Raw genomic sequence first — 18,065 nt, forward strand, 5'->3', positions numbered from 1 at the left:
TAATATATACTTGTTAAATTTTTGATAGAGGAGTAAATGAGTAAATGAATCATGGTTTATGTATAATACTTAACACTTATTTTTTCAACCAGATTATAAGTCCCTTGTGGACATTGTATTTTATCTGTGTAGTCTTCCACAGTCCATGTCATTTTAATTATGAAAACCACTTTTGTTTAAACATAATTTTGTCTAGTTACAATCTAATATAACTGAGAGCTCTCCAAGTCCTACAATAAAAAACTTAAGTTTGCCATTTATTGAGTTATTAAGGGCTCTAACATATTAATTCATTTGATTCCTACAAAAATCTAGTAGTAGCATTTGAACAGCCAGAAAAAGGCTGATTAAAAGCCTGAGTAGCTCAGCTGGTAAAGAATCCACCTACAATGCTGGAGAGCCTGGTTCGATTCCTGGGTCAGGAAGTTCACCTGAAGAAGGAATAGGCTACCCACTCCAGTATTCTTGGGCTTCCTTGGTGGCTCAGATGGTAAAGAATCCACCTGCAATGCAGGAGACCTGGGTTTGATCCCTGGGTTGGGAAGATCCCCTGGAGAAGGACATGGCTACCCACTCCAGTATTCTTGCCTGGAGAATCCACATGGACAGAAGAGCCTGGCAGGCTACAGCCCGTGGGGTCACAAAGAGTCGGACACGACCGAGCGACTAAGCACACACACAAAAGGAGTATAGAAATTCTTTTGGAAGGAAGTTTTCAGTGGCTATAAATGTAAGATCTACTGCCTTCTCAGTTTGGTTTCATGATTGATTAAATGTTTATGTGAACTTAAGATCTCTAATAAAAGATATAGCTGATCCTTTGTGGAAGATGGATTTTTAAAGAACTATCTCTTCCAAGTGAGTAATATAGTGAGTTTTGCTTCAAAGGATAAGAGAGGTCTAAGGTTAGGAGGAAGTTTTCTCCCTCTAGATTGAAAAAAAATAAAGATAAGGAATAATGTTATTTCTGTCCATGTTCAATTAGTTTAGTGCTGTAAACATGTATTGAGTACCCACTTTCTGTGTGGTTTGGTGCTATGAAAGATACAAAGTGAAATGAGTTGCTCTCTGTATGTTGATCAGAAATTATAGGAAATCAACTAACGTCTGTTTTAGAATTGCAAAAGTTATTAGTAGACACAACAGGTGTATCATCTCTAGTTGAAATAAACTTTCCTTAATGGTGTTTTTTACTCCACGTTAAATCAGCAGAGTCATTGAGTCAGGTATGTGCAGCACAGTAAAGCCTATCAAGAAGACCTATACTAAGACTAACGAGAGCAGGCAGTTAGGTTGAACTGTCTTCTTTCTGATAGACTGTTCTTATTTTCCTCAGACCTTTGTTTTGATAGATCTGGAAACTCCATTTTGAAAATGTTTTCAGGGTTAATCAGTCCCAGAAGCAGTACCTCTTACTTCTAGATGCAAAAGTGATAGTCATATAAACCAGGTTGACTAATTATTCTCTTATGTACGACTGTCAGGTACCAGACTCTGCAGTACACTCTCCTGTACAACTATGTATACAGCAAAGTGTTGGTTGGTGAAGATGAACTCAAGGCAGAGTGAGTTAGTTGGATGAATTGTATCATCAAGCAGTCTATCCCAAGAGGACTAGATTCTCAGATCTGTTAACCAGGAAATGTTTGGTGATAAATTGTTGCTCTTTGCCTCCCTCACCCCTAATTTTTCCCATAGGCAATAATACCTCCCTCTCCCTTCCTATTAGAAACTTTTTTTTCATTCCAGTTATAATCTTATTCGTTGAGATACATCATTTTTTTTATAGTCAAACATATTTCCTTAGACTGAACCTGAAAGATCATTTCTTAGAGTAAGGTCAGCCATCAGGAGAAGACAAAATATATTTGATAAAATACATGAGGGCTATATTTCTTAAGTCTTGCTTGTTTCTAGTTTATTCTTTTTTTTTTTTTTTAAGAAAATAAACTTCTGTTTTTTAAACTAGGAAAGGATTCTCATATATCTCAGTTATGCACATTGACACAAGTCTTGGCTATTTTGATCATTAGACCATAATCAAGACATAAATATTTCATTGGAAATAAGGCATTTTGATTGTAGACAACACACGATAAAAACGTGTTTCTTATCATTCCTTGAAGAATTTGATTTTTTCTAGATAGCTGTCCTACATGTAGCAGGAATTTATAAGACTGTATTATTACTCCTTGAAGATAGTAATTATTTTATTGGTCCTTTTGTGATAGTCACTAAAGGTATTGAGTCTTTTATGTTCAATGGAATTATTTGCAACAAAATCTATTTAAATTATTTTTAGTTTTTCTGTGAAATATTCCACAATTCCCTGCCTAAATAAAACAAAACAAAAAGTATATTGAACGTAGTTTGGTACTTGAAAATAACTTGTAATTGTCAGCGTTCCTTCACTAGTAATCTCTCTTCTAGATTACTGTTTCTATTGTGTGTATGAATGTGATAGCTGGTAACTTTTGTTGCCCTGAGTATGTTGTATAAAGGCCAGTGCAAAACTTTGTGACATGTTTGGCCATTTATTGTTCTTATAATAGTATTTTGGATAGCTGAGGTAAGCATTTGCCATTTCTAGAGGGAAAAAAAAAATAGTCCTTTATAGGTTGCCTCATAAATCCTGTTCATAAAGTCATGGTAAACCACTGCATCCTTTGATAGAATAACTGTCTATGATGACTTGAAAGGTAGTATTCCTGCTATTTCTTGAGCCAGATTCTAGAAAGATATCAGCAAAAGCACTTGAAAGGAGAGCTTTTCCCACAGGAAGTCTAAATACAAAGTCTTTTAAGTTGATCTTTTACTGTCACCAACACATTCCTCAAAATTATAATCAAGTTGTGAGTTTAGGCATGGTAAAAAATTTCCTGTACTATTAGCTAGTTATAATAGTCTAACCTTATAATTGCCTTCCTTATCCTGAAATAGTTTCTAGTTTCAAATAGTATCCACACCTGCGATTCAGGGCCATTTATATGCCTTTCCTCATAACACTTTTTTTTTTTTAAAGACCTCACTACCAAGAGATCTCCAGTGAAGTGAGGGTTAAACAAGTGGTTCTTTTTTTTTTTATATAAATTTATTTATTTTAGTTGGGGGCTAATTACTTTACAATATTGTAATAGTTTTTGCCATACGTTGACATGAATCAGCCATGGGTTTACATGTGTTCCCCTTCCTGGACCCCCCACCCACCTCCCTCCCCATCCCATCCCTCTGGGTCATCCCGTTGCCCCGGCCCTGAGCCCTTGTCTCATGCATCGAACATGGAATGGTGTTCTGTTTCACATATGATAATATACATGTTTCAATGCTATTCTCCCAGAACGTCCCACCCTCACCTTCTCCCTCAGAGTCCATAAAATTGTTCTATGCATCTGTGTCTCTTATTCTGTCTCGCATATAGGGTTATCGTTACCATCTTTCAAATTCCATATATATGCATTAGTATACTGTATTGTTGTTTTTCTTTCTGGCTTACTTCACTCTGTATAATGGGCTCCAGTTTCATCCATCTCAGTAGAACCGATTCAAATGTATTTTTTTTAATGGCTGAGTAATATTCCATTGTGTATATGTACCACAGCTTCCTTATCCATTCGTCTGCTGATGGACATCTAGGCTGCTTCCATGTCCTGGCTGTTGTAAACAGTGCTGCGATGAACATTGGGGTACACGCGTCTCTTTCAATTCTGGTTTCCTCGGTGTATATGCCCAGCAGTGGGATTGCTGGGTCATATGGCAGTTCTATTCCCAGTTTTTTAAGGAAATCTCCACACTGTTCTCCATAGTGGCTGTACCAGTTTGCATTCCCACCAACAGTGTAAGAGGGTTCCCTTTTCTCCACACCCTCTCCAGCATTTATTGCTTGTAGACTTTTGGATAGCAGCCATTCTGACTGGTGTGAAATGATACCTCATTGTGGTTTTGATTTGCATTTCTCTAATAATGAGTGATGTTGAGCATCTTTTCATGTGTTTATTAGCCATCTGTATTTCTTCTTTGGAGAAATGTCTGTTTAGTTCTTTGGCCCATTTTTTGATTGGGTCATTTATTTTTCTGGAATTCAGCTGCAGAAGTTGCTTGTATATTTTTGAGATTAATTGTTTGTCTGTTGCTTCGTTTGCTATTATTTTCTCCCATTCTGAAGGCTGTCTTTTCACCTTGCTTATAGTTTCCTTTGTTGTGCAAAATTGTATATTCTTGCCTCCTTTGTCGAAGATAAGGTGTCCATGTGTGCGTGGGTTTATCTCTGGGCTTTCTATTTTGTTCCATTGATCTATATTTCTATCTTTGTGCCAGTACCATACTGTTTTGATGACTGTGGCTTTGTAGTAGAGCCTGAAGTCAGGCAGGTTGATTCCTCCAGTTCCATTCTTCTTCCTCAAGATTGCTTTGGCTATTCGAAGTTTCTTATATTTCCATACAAATTGTGAGATGATTTGTTCTAGTTCTGTGAAAAATACCATTGGTAGCTTGATAGGGATTGCATTGAATCTATAGATTGCTTTGGGTAATATACTCATTTTCACTATATTAATTCTTCCAATCCATGAACACGGTATATTTCTCCATCTGTTTGTGTCCTCTTTGATTTCTTTCATCAGTGTTTATAACACTTTTAAATTTCTTTTCAGTTTCTTCCTTCATATTTTAGTGCAAGCTGTCTTAATTGTTTCATAATAACCTGTCGCCATCAGTTCTAAGAAACCGTTTAAATTACTTCATTCACTTTTTTTTCAGATATGGAACCAGAGCCCCAACTTTCCTCTAAGTCTCTGATCTATGTTTATATGTATTTGCAGACTATGTTTTCACAAAGTAAAACATTATTTTGAGCAAATTATGCAACAGAACCAGGAAAGATTAATTATGAGTAGAATTGTCATTGGATATCATGAATTTCAGAAAATGCTAGGGAAATCGGTGAATATAGAGTAACTAATCTACAACCTCCTCACACATTCCTGACAAATCTGGAAGTGAAACTCTGTTATTGGTTACTAGTCATCTAAAAAACCATAGATTTGTTTTCCTGTGTGTGGGCCAACTGAAGTTAGACAGCTGTTCATACATAAGAATTTAATATTATGAGCCATTCATGTAACTTCTTTTAAAGAGTTTTTTGAAGCAAAGGTATTTTTTGGTAGTAGTATTGGAAGACAGTCACATCTAAAGAAGTTCTTGGAATTGGAGTTGCAGTTAGAAATAGTTGCATGAATAGTACTGCTGAATAATAGTGCAGTCTACCTGGTGTATGTGAGGAAGCTAATAAATACGGTTAAAATGAGAAAAACTCTTAACTTTTTTGTATATTTAAAAATATGTTTCTTTTGTACTATTAAAAGTATTTTTAAAATGTACATATATATCTAAAATAAGATTATGTAACTTGTGTTTTTAATTATTTCTATATTCCTTATCCGTCCCAGTTTCTCAGTCTAATAAGTCTTCTATTAACATGAATTAGTCTAGCATGTCTAGAAACTTTATTCTCTTTGTTGAGTTCTTTTTCTTATATATTTGTGTTGACAACCTTTTAGAAAACACATAATGAGAAATTGCATTATTATGCATTAATTGCAATATTATGCATTATTATGCATTTCTTTTGAAGCAGTTTTTACTAAATACTAATCAGTTAGCTTTACTTTTCAAGTAATAGTGTTGTAGCATGGTAAATGCATACACTGCATTGTTGAATTTGTGTTGGTTTACAGAAATCCGTAACCAGTAGCACTTTTTGACTCTTTAAAGTTTTCTGTTCACTAGTGTCTTTAATTTAATATTTTGGTATGCAATTTTGAATGCATGTGACAGTTGAATTAAATATAGGCTTTTAAAAGAATTATCAAGAAGGCAAATGTAATAAAAGGTATTTTTTAATGAAGTGAGACTCCTATAATTTGGGGAATGGGATTTGTAATTGAATTTTTTGGGTTTTTTTTAGCACAAGGTAATATTGACTCTGTTTTTCCAAGGGAATTTCAGCAAGTACATGGATAATTTAGAGTTCTTAGTACCTATATGTAGACTGTTTATATCTTCAGAATATTCTCTTAGTATGATTAAAAACATCATAAAGTAGATATAGAATAAAGCCTTGAAAACTTTGTTATACCTGAGTTTAATTTTTTAAATTTTTAATAGGATACAACATCTATTGAAAAGATGTCAAACTGTTGTGAAGAAATGTAAGTATAAAAGTGAACACTGTAATGTTCTTATTTAAAAATGTAAACAACTGGTTACATTTGAAAAATGTGTGCATGTAGTGAAAAGATTATATAATGATGGCTTTTTCTCGGTACCTTGTCTAAGGTCTGAGCTAGACAAGCATGACCCAGTCTTACAGTAGGGGTCTTCTAGCCATGATAGTTTTCAAACAAAATAAGTACTGATCATTCTTGTCCCTTGTCTAACTAAAGTAAGTTAAATTATTTGTCCTGAAAGTACATCAAAAGAGATTTGCTACTGTGTTGTTGACACACATTCTGTTAATCCTGAGATTCTCCTCTGCTTCAAAAGTTGCCTAGGTTGATTGACGACACAGATACAATATCTGCTATCCAGAGTTAAAACTCAGCTGCATGCCATAATGAAAGAAAAGCTGTATTTGTGATGCTGGGACACAATTCATCAGAGTCCAGTAATGGATCCCCAGCCAACCTGTATTGTTTTAGCTGACTGAAGTGCACCATGGGAGTGCTGTCTTTCACTAATAATGCTGTCTTCTGTAGATCGAGGCCCCGAAAGCCATGGCAGCAGACCTTCTCAGAAGTTTTTGGCACTCGTTGGAAGATCCTGTGGTTTATTCCTTTCAGGCGGAGGCAACCACTGCGAGTTCCCTACCACTTTGCCAATCACGTCTAAACAGATGGATGGTGGGCACAGATGGGTCCTCCATGCTGGAAATGCGTTACAGGTTTTCTGATAATAGAACTATGACAGTCTTCAAGTCAATTAAAATCCACCCACCAATCTTAAGCATCATAATGTGCCCCAGGCTTTATTTTAATAGTGATCTTGATCCTGTTGTGGGACTAATACAAGATCTATATTTAAGTTTTAAAGCATGTTTACTTTCAAATTAGCTTTCCACAGGGATTTCTTTAAATGCTTTTGTTATTAAACTCAAAAGGCACTGATTGGGATGAAATAATTGTACATAATTTCTTTTAGTACTAACAGTGTTACAGGTTTCAATTTATGGGAAACTTCAGATGTTTATTTAAAATTTTCACTCTTAAGCAGTACTAACCAAATCTGAATTTAATTCTTCAAAGTTTACAAAAGTTGATCTACCTTATATGTAAATTTTCTTTTTCAAATATGGTTTAAAATATGATATACTCCCTTTTATATGTGCTGCAAGATTTTTTTTTAAATGCAGCATATAAGATTGAACAGCAACAAAAACCAAAAGCAGCAACACACAAAAAAGGACTGTGTTTTCTTAGAAGTAGCCTTCTGATTTTTTTTCTCTTCACCAAAAACTAAATAAAAACACCACTAAAGTAAAATACCAACTACCTACCTTATTTTAAAGGAAAAATTAATTTCTTCCACATTAACTTTCCCATTTCTTCTCCCTCTACTGTTGTAATTATTGGTTTTTGTTGAGATATTTACTCCAAGGAAGAATTTTTGACTAAACAGATGTGTTCCTATTTTACCCTAAGATTTTGATGAGCAAAAGGGTAAAGAATTTGCAATAATTCCACTGATACCTTTTTTTGTGTAGTTATATTAGAATGTGTTATGTTTTTTAAATGCTAGTAAACTAGATAATATGTAATGTATAGTATAAAGAGTATTGTGCTTTTGAAAAACTGTATACTTTTTACTTTTGTTTACCTATTAGATCTAAAATGACACCTTTAAGATTTTTATGTAATAAATATTCGCCAACTAATATTGAAATTTTATTTGTAGAAAGTTACTAGTAAAAGTAAGTAACTTTTGTGTACCTGTAATCACCCAAATTGAAATTATATTTTAATTGCCCAACTGTAATCTGCATTGAGAGACCTTTTGTTGTAGCTAATGTTAGGAAGTGAGCTTAAAATAAGAAAATATAGTGATCTGTATTCATGATTAGCCTTATGAAAATTTGACTTGCTGATAGTGATGGTCTCTTGGAAAGTATAGAACATTTGTGTGAAAAAAATATTTAGCATGTTTTGAAAAAAAATTCAGTTAAAAATTTTTTTTCCATTAGAATACTGCAAAATCCATATATCTTTTCTAAAGAAATTATGTACTCAGTCTTCTCTTGAAGAGAAGATTGAAGGGGTGTCTAGTGTTCTTGGAGCATATCAATATTTTCTTTTTAGTTAATTTTGATAGTAAGGAGTCATACCTGAGAAATCATGGAACAGAAGGTTAACCATTGTCAGCTAGTTAACTCTACTGTGTTTCGTTTTTAGAAACTGTAAAAATCTTATAAAGTAATAGAATAAGGTCTTCTCAGAGATAAGTACCATGTCTCTCATGTTCTGATTACAATGCTTTATTATTTAAAACCTTAGATGTGGCAGATAAAAATATTTATTGGTGCTGATAAGTTGCCTAGTAAGTTTAATATAAGAAATATATTTATAGAACTTAATGAACCACAAAATTAGTATATTCATGCCAGGCAAATAAATGGGTAGGGTTTTGTGCAAGCTAACATATTGACCAAATTTGGCCTGGTGACAGAAGTTATAAGGAGTATAGATAATGTAGATAGGTATCAGTCAAATGCCTTATGCTATATACATTCCTATTAAATGAGGACCTTGAGAAAACAGCGTAGGCAAGTGAGGACTCCTAAAGAGCTTTATGGATGTATTTATACTTCATGTGGTAGCAGTAGCTACCTTGAAAGGTACTGGGGAGGTCAGTGCTAACCTCTGCCTCAGTGATGAGAGCCAGAGGTGGTCTCTTTCCTACTCGAAGGATCTCTGTTTCTGGCTTTCTTAGATTTCCCAATTATAGGGCACATTCTTTTCGCGTCTTTCTCTTTACTTTTCCTGCTCCTGATCCCATTGTAGCTGATTCTTCTAAGTTACTGAAATACAAACTAATATACTAGACAAGGCATATATTTATTTTTCTTTGAATGGTAGAAATGCTACATATTAATATATTTATATAAGAATCTATATAAAGTATAGCTATATATACTTATGCTGTAACTTTAAGTGTTTTCAAGTTAGCACACCTAACTGGGTTTTGTGCTTCTTGGTAGACCACGTGAGAGAAACCACCTGGCACTTTCCTAGGGAGTGCATAAACTCTAGTGTTCTCTCTGCGCCCTCTTTTGGCTAATTGTTGTAATTATACTGGCTTTAGAGATTTATTGCCCCACAAGTGAATTGTATAGTCAAATTCTGAACATTTCAAGGTACAAATTTAAGGGAAGTCTATGTAAAAAATGTAAGGTTTTATGAAAACGAATGTGCTCCTATTTATGATTTTGATGTCTAGTTCATACAGATATGACCTCTTTTCTTCATTTTTGTGTATTCATATTGTGTTTTTTTTACTGTCAGATTTATATCAGATGAGGATAAATACATATGAACCATTTCATGAATTTTATTTTGAACCTTATTTTGGCAAATTAAGCCTTAGGATTAAAAAAACCATTACCTTAAAATTACCAATTTACTACAAAACAAATTTATTGTAGTTACTATAGCAAGCAAGTGTCTAGTGTGTTTTACTGAATATATAAAAAAATACATTTAGTTTTTAATCCCGGTTTTGGAATGATTTTTTTTTACTGATTCAATTGCATTAAAATGAGATTACTAATTCTTTCTATAATTTTCTTCATCCCTTTTAACTATCCTACTGTGAGGTAGAACTGTACCTTTAGTAGCTGATTTATCATGTATTCTGGATAACCATGAAAATAATAATGTTGAACATTAGAAAATAATTATGAGCAGTGAGATTATTGATGTACTCTATATATTGGATGAAGTATTTCCTTATAAACATTCCATTTCATTTTAAGTGAAACGTATGTTAAAAGATGTTTTATGTCAGCAAAGTCATTAATTGGGCTTCTGGAAATGAAAGATTTTTAAGTAGTTGTTAGAATTTACACCTCTTGAACAATTATGTTTGTTGCTATTTATTTCTGCAAACAAAAATATTTTATAGGCTCAAGATTGTGGGCAAAATTGACTGAGTTCAAAATTTTAAAAATATTAAATTAGCTGTCATTCCACTGTAAGAAAAATAACTATTTTGCTTAAGAATTGTACTAAAAATATTTGTGGTTAACTTAAGAAATAGGTATATTTAAAATAGTAATATATTAATCTCTTTGAGCAGAAGAAAGCATAGTTTTAAATAATAGAAATAGAGAACATAAGCGTAGATAAAGTTTAGTATAACAGCTAAGTTAAAATTTCTGTCAGAATGGACATTAGTGATTGTTTGCTAAAGCTTAGAGGTATTTTTCTCTAGGATGGTGGCTAATTATAACTATTCTGCATCCGGCTTTTTCAGGCCACTTTTGTACAAACAATAAGTTGAACGTATGTTTCACCCCAAAGGGTGTTTTGATGCTAATCATGAAGACTTGAGTTAGGAGAACACCTCCACCCAAGACGTATGAAGTAATTTTGATTTTAGTCATGTAGCTTTCTATGTGATAGATAATGGAGTGGTTTGAATGTTCTCACTTATGTTGGTATAAAATCACAATATATGCAGCTGTAGTTTACAAAAGCATTAATATTAACAGAGCTGCTAGTCTTTCCCTGGACTTTTCTCTAGTGTCTACTTCCCTTAGTGCTTCCTGTATGAATAGACTACTTAGCTCAAGTTGACTAAACTATTGCTGCTTTATTAAATAAGTTTTTGACATGACCTCTATATATGTAGATATATCTCGAATTTATTTGGTATAGTTTATACTTACAAACGGAGAAGGCAATGGCACCCCACTCCAGTACTCTTGCCTGGAAGATCCCATGGACGGAGGAGCCTGGTAGACTACAGTCCATGGGGTCGCTAAGAGTCGGACACGACTGAGCGACTTCACTTTCACTTTTCCCTTTCATGCACTGGAGAAGAAAATGGCAACCCACTCCAGTATTCTTGCTTGGAGCATCCCAGGGACAGCGGAGCCTGGTGAGCTGCCGTTCATGGGGTCGCACAGAGTCGGACACGACTGAAGCGACTTAGCAGCATAGATAAAGTTAGCAGCATACTTACAAACATTAAATTTATTAATAGATAGGAGATTTTTTTACCCAATTCTCCTACTGTTGCTTTAAATAAAATAAGTATTAGCAAATGTGGTTAGTAAGTCATGCATATTTAGTAGGTTCTACTTGCTAGTATTAGTAGCCATATAACTAATAAATGAATGAATGTAGTATTTAATGTCCACATTTATTACTTTAGATCCTAAGACTCCTCTGAATTTCTCTGTAAATCACTAATTTCATTGTATTCTGAATTTAGCCATTCTCAATTGAATCCTAGAATATTCTTCAGTAGAACATGAAAAAGTAATAGAACCAACTTGCTTGAAGTATTTTGAACCAATGTTGTTGTTCTGTATATCAGTCAATATTTAACATTTCTGCTGCGGTTGAGATGGTGATGGTTTAACTTCAGGAAAGTTTTCTCTTATGTCTCCTTTCATTATCATTGTGCAATTTTTAACAACTAAATTTAGTGCGTTTTTGTCTGTTCTTCAGATGTTATAGTATACTGCCTGCTAGTGCTAATTTGAAACAGAAATAATAGTGATCTTTATTCTTATGTTATTGGTATTTTTGCTATTTTCCATTATCATTAATTTTTTTTTGCTATATTATTTCCTTTTTCCTTTTTCTACCATAGAGTACAGGTATAAATGAGGAGTGAGTAGCCAAAACTGGATAAAGAGAGTAGGGGAACATAATAAGGTAGAGAGAAGGCTAGACAGACTATGTATAATCAGCATCTTAACAGCAGGGTTTACTGGACACAGAATTTCCCTGCTACAATCACTTTAGCCTTATCTCTTGATACCGTTTTACTGTAAGAGTTGTTAATGCATGTAAGCATTTAGTTTGAGTTATTTTACTAAGGAGTTTATATTGCTGATTCTTGTCAGCTAGTCAGATGCCTTTGAGAAATTCTTTTTAATTTTAAACATCATAATTGTATAGTGTCTGCTGTCAGGATGTTTCAAGAATTATGTGGTAGTACAGCTATTTAACGCCAAGGAGAAGTGAATAGGTTGCCTAAAGTTTGACTGAAAAAACTAGGACCTTTTTATAAGTCTCCTATTATGGAGAAAGGATACTATGTATTAAAGTAGAATTTGTCAACAGAGAGAAAATCAACTGTTTGTGTATGAAGGGTGATTTTTCACTTTAAATTTTGGACTGTTTCAGATATTTTGAGATCTTGAGGGTCTCCATAGCTATTGGTATTGTGAATTCCTGTAACATGTAATATGGTGCCTACCACAGTCGTGCAGCACTCTGATTTTTTTGGTATTGATAGCTTTATATATAAACAGAGATGTGGACAAAACAGTAGCAACAAAAGGTGTGTTTCTTTTTGTGGCTTTGCTTGTCTGTTGACTAAGTACAGGGTTTAATTGCATAGGCTGTTAACTAAAGGGAAAGCTTGTCTGCATATTGCAAGCTCATTCTTGCCAGTATGTGTTGGGTGATATTTGCACTACTGGTGCCTGAAGTTAGTGTTTTACAACCTCAATAACTAAAACATCCTGGTGCTACTCACTTTAGCCTTGAGTGACATTTTTAACTCCCGTACCAAAGAGTTAATTTTCTTTTCAGTTCCCTGAGGGTTCTCTTCTCGCATCCTTGTGTTTATAAAGGAGAATTTGATGTTACTAAGAACAATTCTGATTAATAGATGTTAGTTTTTGCACACTGCTGCCTCAATTTAGTTGGCTTTAAATGTCTCTCATTTGGACTTTCTGTTTTTTAATTAGGAAGATTAGTATGATGTTTAATATTGTATTTTCATATAGATTGGCCACTTTAAAAAGCAGTTTGGTAGGTTGAACTTACAAAAGTTAATTGAAACACTTTTCAAAAGGTTTTTTTTGGTCTTAATATGCAGGAATAAATGAGAAATAATAAGAACTCTACTTGTATTCCTATAAATGAACTGTATGGCTTGTTGGGCCCTTTTAATAAATTCTGAAGCAAAATGCTGAAAGGAAAAGTTAAGGGCCCATTCTGATAACAGATGAAGGTTTCTGCATCTGTGTGTGTGTATTAGTGGTATTAAAGAATGATATTGCCATTTTTCTATTTTGCAATAAAGATAAAATTAAAGGAAATGTTAAAATATATACACATATATGTGTGTACACACACACACCACATGCACACACGCACACATACGCTTGTCTAAGAGGAAATGCAAAACTTTGATTTAAGCAAAACTAACAAGAAATTGAACTTTACGTCTCCCCCCCAAAACCTAGATGTTGTTACTCACTTCACGTAAGTTATAGTTAAGAGTATTTTAAAAACTAATTCTGCTTAGTGACTCATTTTGTAAAAAATGAAAGAAAACATCCTTTAGAAGTAGTTGCAATCGTCCAAATGTAATGCTGTTATGTGTGCTCTCCTGTTTCCCTGTTTTTTTCCCACAAACCTTTAAAGCATTCATTTAGTGTCCTTAAAAAATGTAGCTGAATTGATTAAAAATTCTGGCAAGAAGATAACTGAGTGTGTGTATTGGAAAAGTAGACAATCACATTTGAGAATGTTCTGCATAGTTTTCAATCAACTAAAATCGTTCTGTCTTTGAATGTAGATATAATATATGGTTTTGCAGTGAATTCTGAATGGAAAAAAATCACACCTGAAACTAATGTGAAATGTGACTTAGGATCACGTGAATGATATATTGAAATACAGATGTACGTATTATTGGGGGAAAGACAAAATGTAAAAGCAAACTGGGAAGAAACAACATTGTCTCTAATTATCCAAATATATTTTCTATATCTTGTTGCTACAGTATCAGTTCTGAGTTACTCATATTGTTTATGTGTTACTTAATTTAATGTGGCTAAATGCAGTCATTTATTTAAATTATTGGGTAGTAGAAGATTCACAACTGTTGTCCTCTATAGTATTAAAAAGAAATGTCTGCTTTAGCATAGGTAGAATAAAGTGACTAAATATCATAGGAAGAATTTTCTCTACAATTGGAGATACTCAGGCAAATGAGTTGCAAGTTTAACCTGAGGGAATAAAATAGACTTTTGAAGGAACCTGAATGTAGATGATCTTGCTTGTATGGGCTTTGTGTCCCTAGAATTAGTCTTTTAAAATGTGACTGGCAAGTTTAATGAATAGGTGAAATTTGTAATATTTTGAGGCTCTTAAAATTTTGTGTCAACCTCAAGTGATGTTTAATATTATATCCTCCCTAAAATAAAAGACTTTTATTTTGATAGTGGTATGTTCCAAGTGCCATGTGAAGATTCTGTTCTTGAATTTGTTGGGCATTTTTACATTCAGTGCATCTGTTTAAATCCGAGTGTTATTTTGCTGCATGTCTGCTGTGTTAACTTGTCAGTTCCCCTAACAGCATTTAAAGAAAAATTGTCACTGACGTTTCTTGTGCTAAAGGTAATAAAGGAAATAGTAGTTGAGGGATGTGCAACTAGATTAAGAAGAGGGAGGAAAAGGATAAGTGGGAGCCATGTATCCGAGATACACTTGTTGAAATGAAAAGTCTACACTGGTTTTTGAATGAAAAACAAACCATGTATCTGTCTACCTTAAGAACGATGTTTTGTTTTGTTTTTAATTTATTTTACTTAGTTTTATTCATGTAATAGTTCTGTTTTCTTTGCAGATTGTTTTTAATTTAAATTGTGAAGTTTTTACTTCTCTCAAAATGTATTATGTACTGTATTTTTAGATATCTTATTTTTAAATAAATATTTTTTAAAAACATAGGACTATTTTTCTTTCACACCTCTGTATTTATTAAAATAAACCCGAATTCTAGAATTTAGGACTATCAGTATGACTGGCCACTTTGTTTAGTTTTATATAATTTGGATAATTATTCGTACTTAGTACCCTTAGGATTGTGTTCTGTCGTAATCTCAGAATTGTTTACATATTCAAGAAAAACTCGGTATACATGGTCGAGTTGAAATTGACAGAGTATTTCTAGTTAGGCATATTTGTGTAGAGATGACCCCATTGACTATATTCAGTCACCCCTTTAACATTTATTGTGCCAGACATTATTTTATGGAAATATTTTCTCTTTGTGGAGTCATCTACATACGGTAAAATGCAGGGAGTATATGTCTAGGCATTGTTTATTTTCTAGGGGTATTACTTAGGGCTTTTGCTCTTACCGAGTTATGTCCTAAGAATACCTAAGCCTCGACTAATTACTTTACATGTATATGCAAGAAATCAGAACAGAGACATATATATTAGTGAGTATAAATGGGTCAAAAATATCATCTGAAAAGACAAATCAGTGTGTGTTAAGAAGAATGAAGAAGTAGAAACTGCCCTGAGATTGAAAGATAGGGGCTTAACTCTTATTTTTAAAACCCCTTCTTAAATTTTTATTACCAGAAAAATAATTTGATAAATACTCTGAATTAATAGATAAATAAGTTGGTAGGATTTCAGATGAAACTATAAACTTTGCTGCATTGGTAACTCAAAGCAAATTGTTGCATGCTGACGAGTCTTAAAGGATTGTAAAATTTGACTCTTCTTCCTTCTTCAGTTTCCTTTGCTCTAATTCTAAGCAGCATATACGATAATTGTGCTATCTCAGTGATGATAAATTGTAATTCTCAAGGTTTTGGTCTCAGAACTTCTTTATTTTCATAAAAATTATTGCATGCCCCAAAGAGTTTTTGCTTATATAGAATGTCTTTATCAATGTTGACTATATTAGAAATTAAAACTGAGAGGTATTTTAAATGCTTATTTATTCACTTAAACATATAATAAACCTATTGCTTGTTAACATAAATAATGTTTTTTACTTAGAGAGTCATGATTCTGAATTTTTTTCAAAGCTCTAATATCTGGCTTTAAAAAAGAAAGTTGGATCTTCATAGAACACTCAATCCATTACATTGTTATTTGGCTGAAGTATCTAGAAAAATCTCATCTCATTCAAGTAATGGAATTGGAACAAGAAGAATATTTTAATAGTCTTTTCAATTGTCTGTGGATATTCTTCTTTGATAATACAAAAGTCTTACAAGTTATGGTTCCTTCAAGTTTAGTTGCATTGTAGAACCAGAAACAATACCAAGGACTTTTCCAACTCTGTTACATTAAAAGCCAGTGGTCTCTTTTTCACTTTGGAAAGTTCTCTTAACCCATACATGATTCTGTGACATCATTCATTAGTCATTTGGAAACTATTGGAGTAACACAGATCTTTTAAGTGTTGACACTTTGATTCTATAAAAATAAAAATTAGATTAAATTAAAATTTAAAACTAATATCACCACTGATCTTGTTCAGGAAAAGTAAGTGTTAGAACACTGTTCAGCTCATGCATTACATTTTGCAGAATCCTAATTTTCATGTAAAAACTTGAGTTTTATTACTGGTAACCACGGTGTCAGTGATTTCCCTTAATGTGGCAGATTCACTTCACTCATCTTGAGAAAATATTTGCCATATATCCCTGTCTGAATAATGAAAGTTTGTCAGTTATTCTTTTTTTTTTTTTTATAAATTTATTTATTTTAGTTGGGGGCTAATTACTTTACAATATTGTAATAGTTTTTGCCATACATTGACATGAATCAGCCATGGGTTTACATGTGTTCCCCTTCCTGTTCCTGTTCCCCACCCACCTCCCTCCCCATCCCATCCCTCTGTGTCATCCCGTTGCCCCGGCCCTGAGCCCTTGTCTCCTGCATCGAACATGGAATGGTGTTCTGTTTCACATACGATAATATACATGTTTCAATGCTATTCTCCCAGAACGTCCCACCCTCACCTCTCCCTCAGAGTCCATAAAATTGTTCTATGCATCTGTGTCTCTTATTCTGTCTCGCATATAGTGTTATCGTTACCATCTTTCAAATTCCATATATATGCATTAGTATACTGTATTGTTGTTTTTCTTTCTGGCTTACTTCACTCTGTATAATGGGCTCCAGTTTCATCTATCTCAGTAGAACCGATTCAAATGTATTTTTTTAATGGCTGAGTAATATTCCATTGTGTATATGTACCACAGCTTCCTTATCCATTCGTCTGCTGATGGACATCTAGGTTGCTTCCATGTCCTGGCTATTGTAAACAGTGCTGCGATGAACGTTGGGGTACACGCGTCTCTATGCCCAGCAGTGGGATTGCTGGGTCATATGGCAGTTCTATTCTCAGTTTTTTAAGGAATCTCCACACTGTTCTCCATAGTGGCTGTACTAGTTTGCATTCCCACCAACAGTGTAAGAGGGTTCCCTTTTCTCCACACCCTCTCCAGCATTTATTGCTTGTAGACTTTTGGATAGCAGCCATTCTGACTGGTGTGAAGTGATACCTCATTGTGGTTTTGAGTTGCATTTCTCTAATAATGAGTGATGTTGAGCATCTTTTCATGTGTTTGTTAGTCATCTGTATGTCTTCTTTGGAGAAATGTCTGTTTAGTTCTTTGGCCCATTTTTTGATTGGGTCGTTTATTTTTCTGGAATTCAGCTGCAGAATTGCTTGTATATTTTTGAGATTAATTGTTTGTCTGTTGCTTCATTTGCTATTATTTTCTCCCATTCTGAAGGCTGTCTTTTCACCTTGCTTATAGTTTCCTTTGTTGTGCAAAAGCTTTTAATTTTAATTAGGTCCCATTTGTTTATTTTTGCTTTTATTTCCAATATTCTGGGAGGTGGGTCATGGAGGATCCTGCTGTGGAGATTCCTTAAAAAACTGGGAATAGAACTGCCACATGACCCAGCAATCCCACTGCTGGGCATATACACCGAGGAAACCAGAATTGAAAGAGACGCGTGTACCCCAATGTTCGTCAGTTATTCTTTTAAGTAAAAAATGCTATCCAT

The 18,065-nt window shown here is 33.8% G+C and overlaps 1 protein-coding gene and 1 long non-coding RNA gene across 2 annotated transcripts in view; one reads left to right on the forward strand and one right to left on the reverse strand.

Annotated features, from left to right (window-relative positions):
- The window catches only part of ZDHHC21 (zDHHC palmitoyltransferase 21), a 65,039-nt gene extending 57,520 nt beyond the window's left edge, over positions 1-7,519 (forward strand). The window contains exons 10-11 of the mRNA XM_081570097.1: positions 6,163-6,206; positions 6,753-7,519. Coding sequence (XP_081426223.1) covers positions 6,163-6,206; positions 6,753-6,885 — 177 coding nt within the window. The 3' untranslated portion in view covers positions 6,886-7,519. The remainder of the gene's footprint in view (positions 1-6,162; positions 6,207-6,752) is intronic.
- On the reverse strand, positions 478-17,005 carry LOC145538297 (uncharacterized). The gene is made up of 2 exons (XR_014076764.1): positions 16,863-17,005; positions 478-3,207 (listed from the first exon to the last, which is right to left on the reverse strand). It is a non-coding gene; the product is annotated as an uncharacterized LOC145538297 (long non-coding RNA).
- Positions 17,006-18,065: the final 1,060 nt, after the last annotated feature.

The sequence above is a fragment of the Giraffa tippelskirchi genome, chromosome 1 (genome assembly GCF_054371585.1).
Source record: "Giraffa tippelskirchi isolate mGirTip1 chromosome 1, T2T-mGirTip1v1.2.pri, whole genome shotgun sequence".
Lineage (NCBI taxonomy): Eukaryota > Metazoa > Chordata > Mammalia > Artiodactyla > Giraffidae > Giraffa > Giraffa tippelskirchi.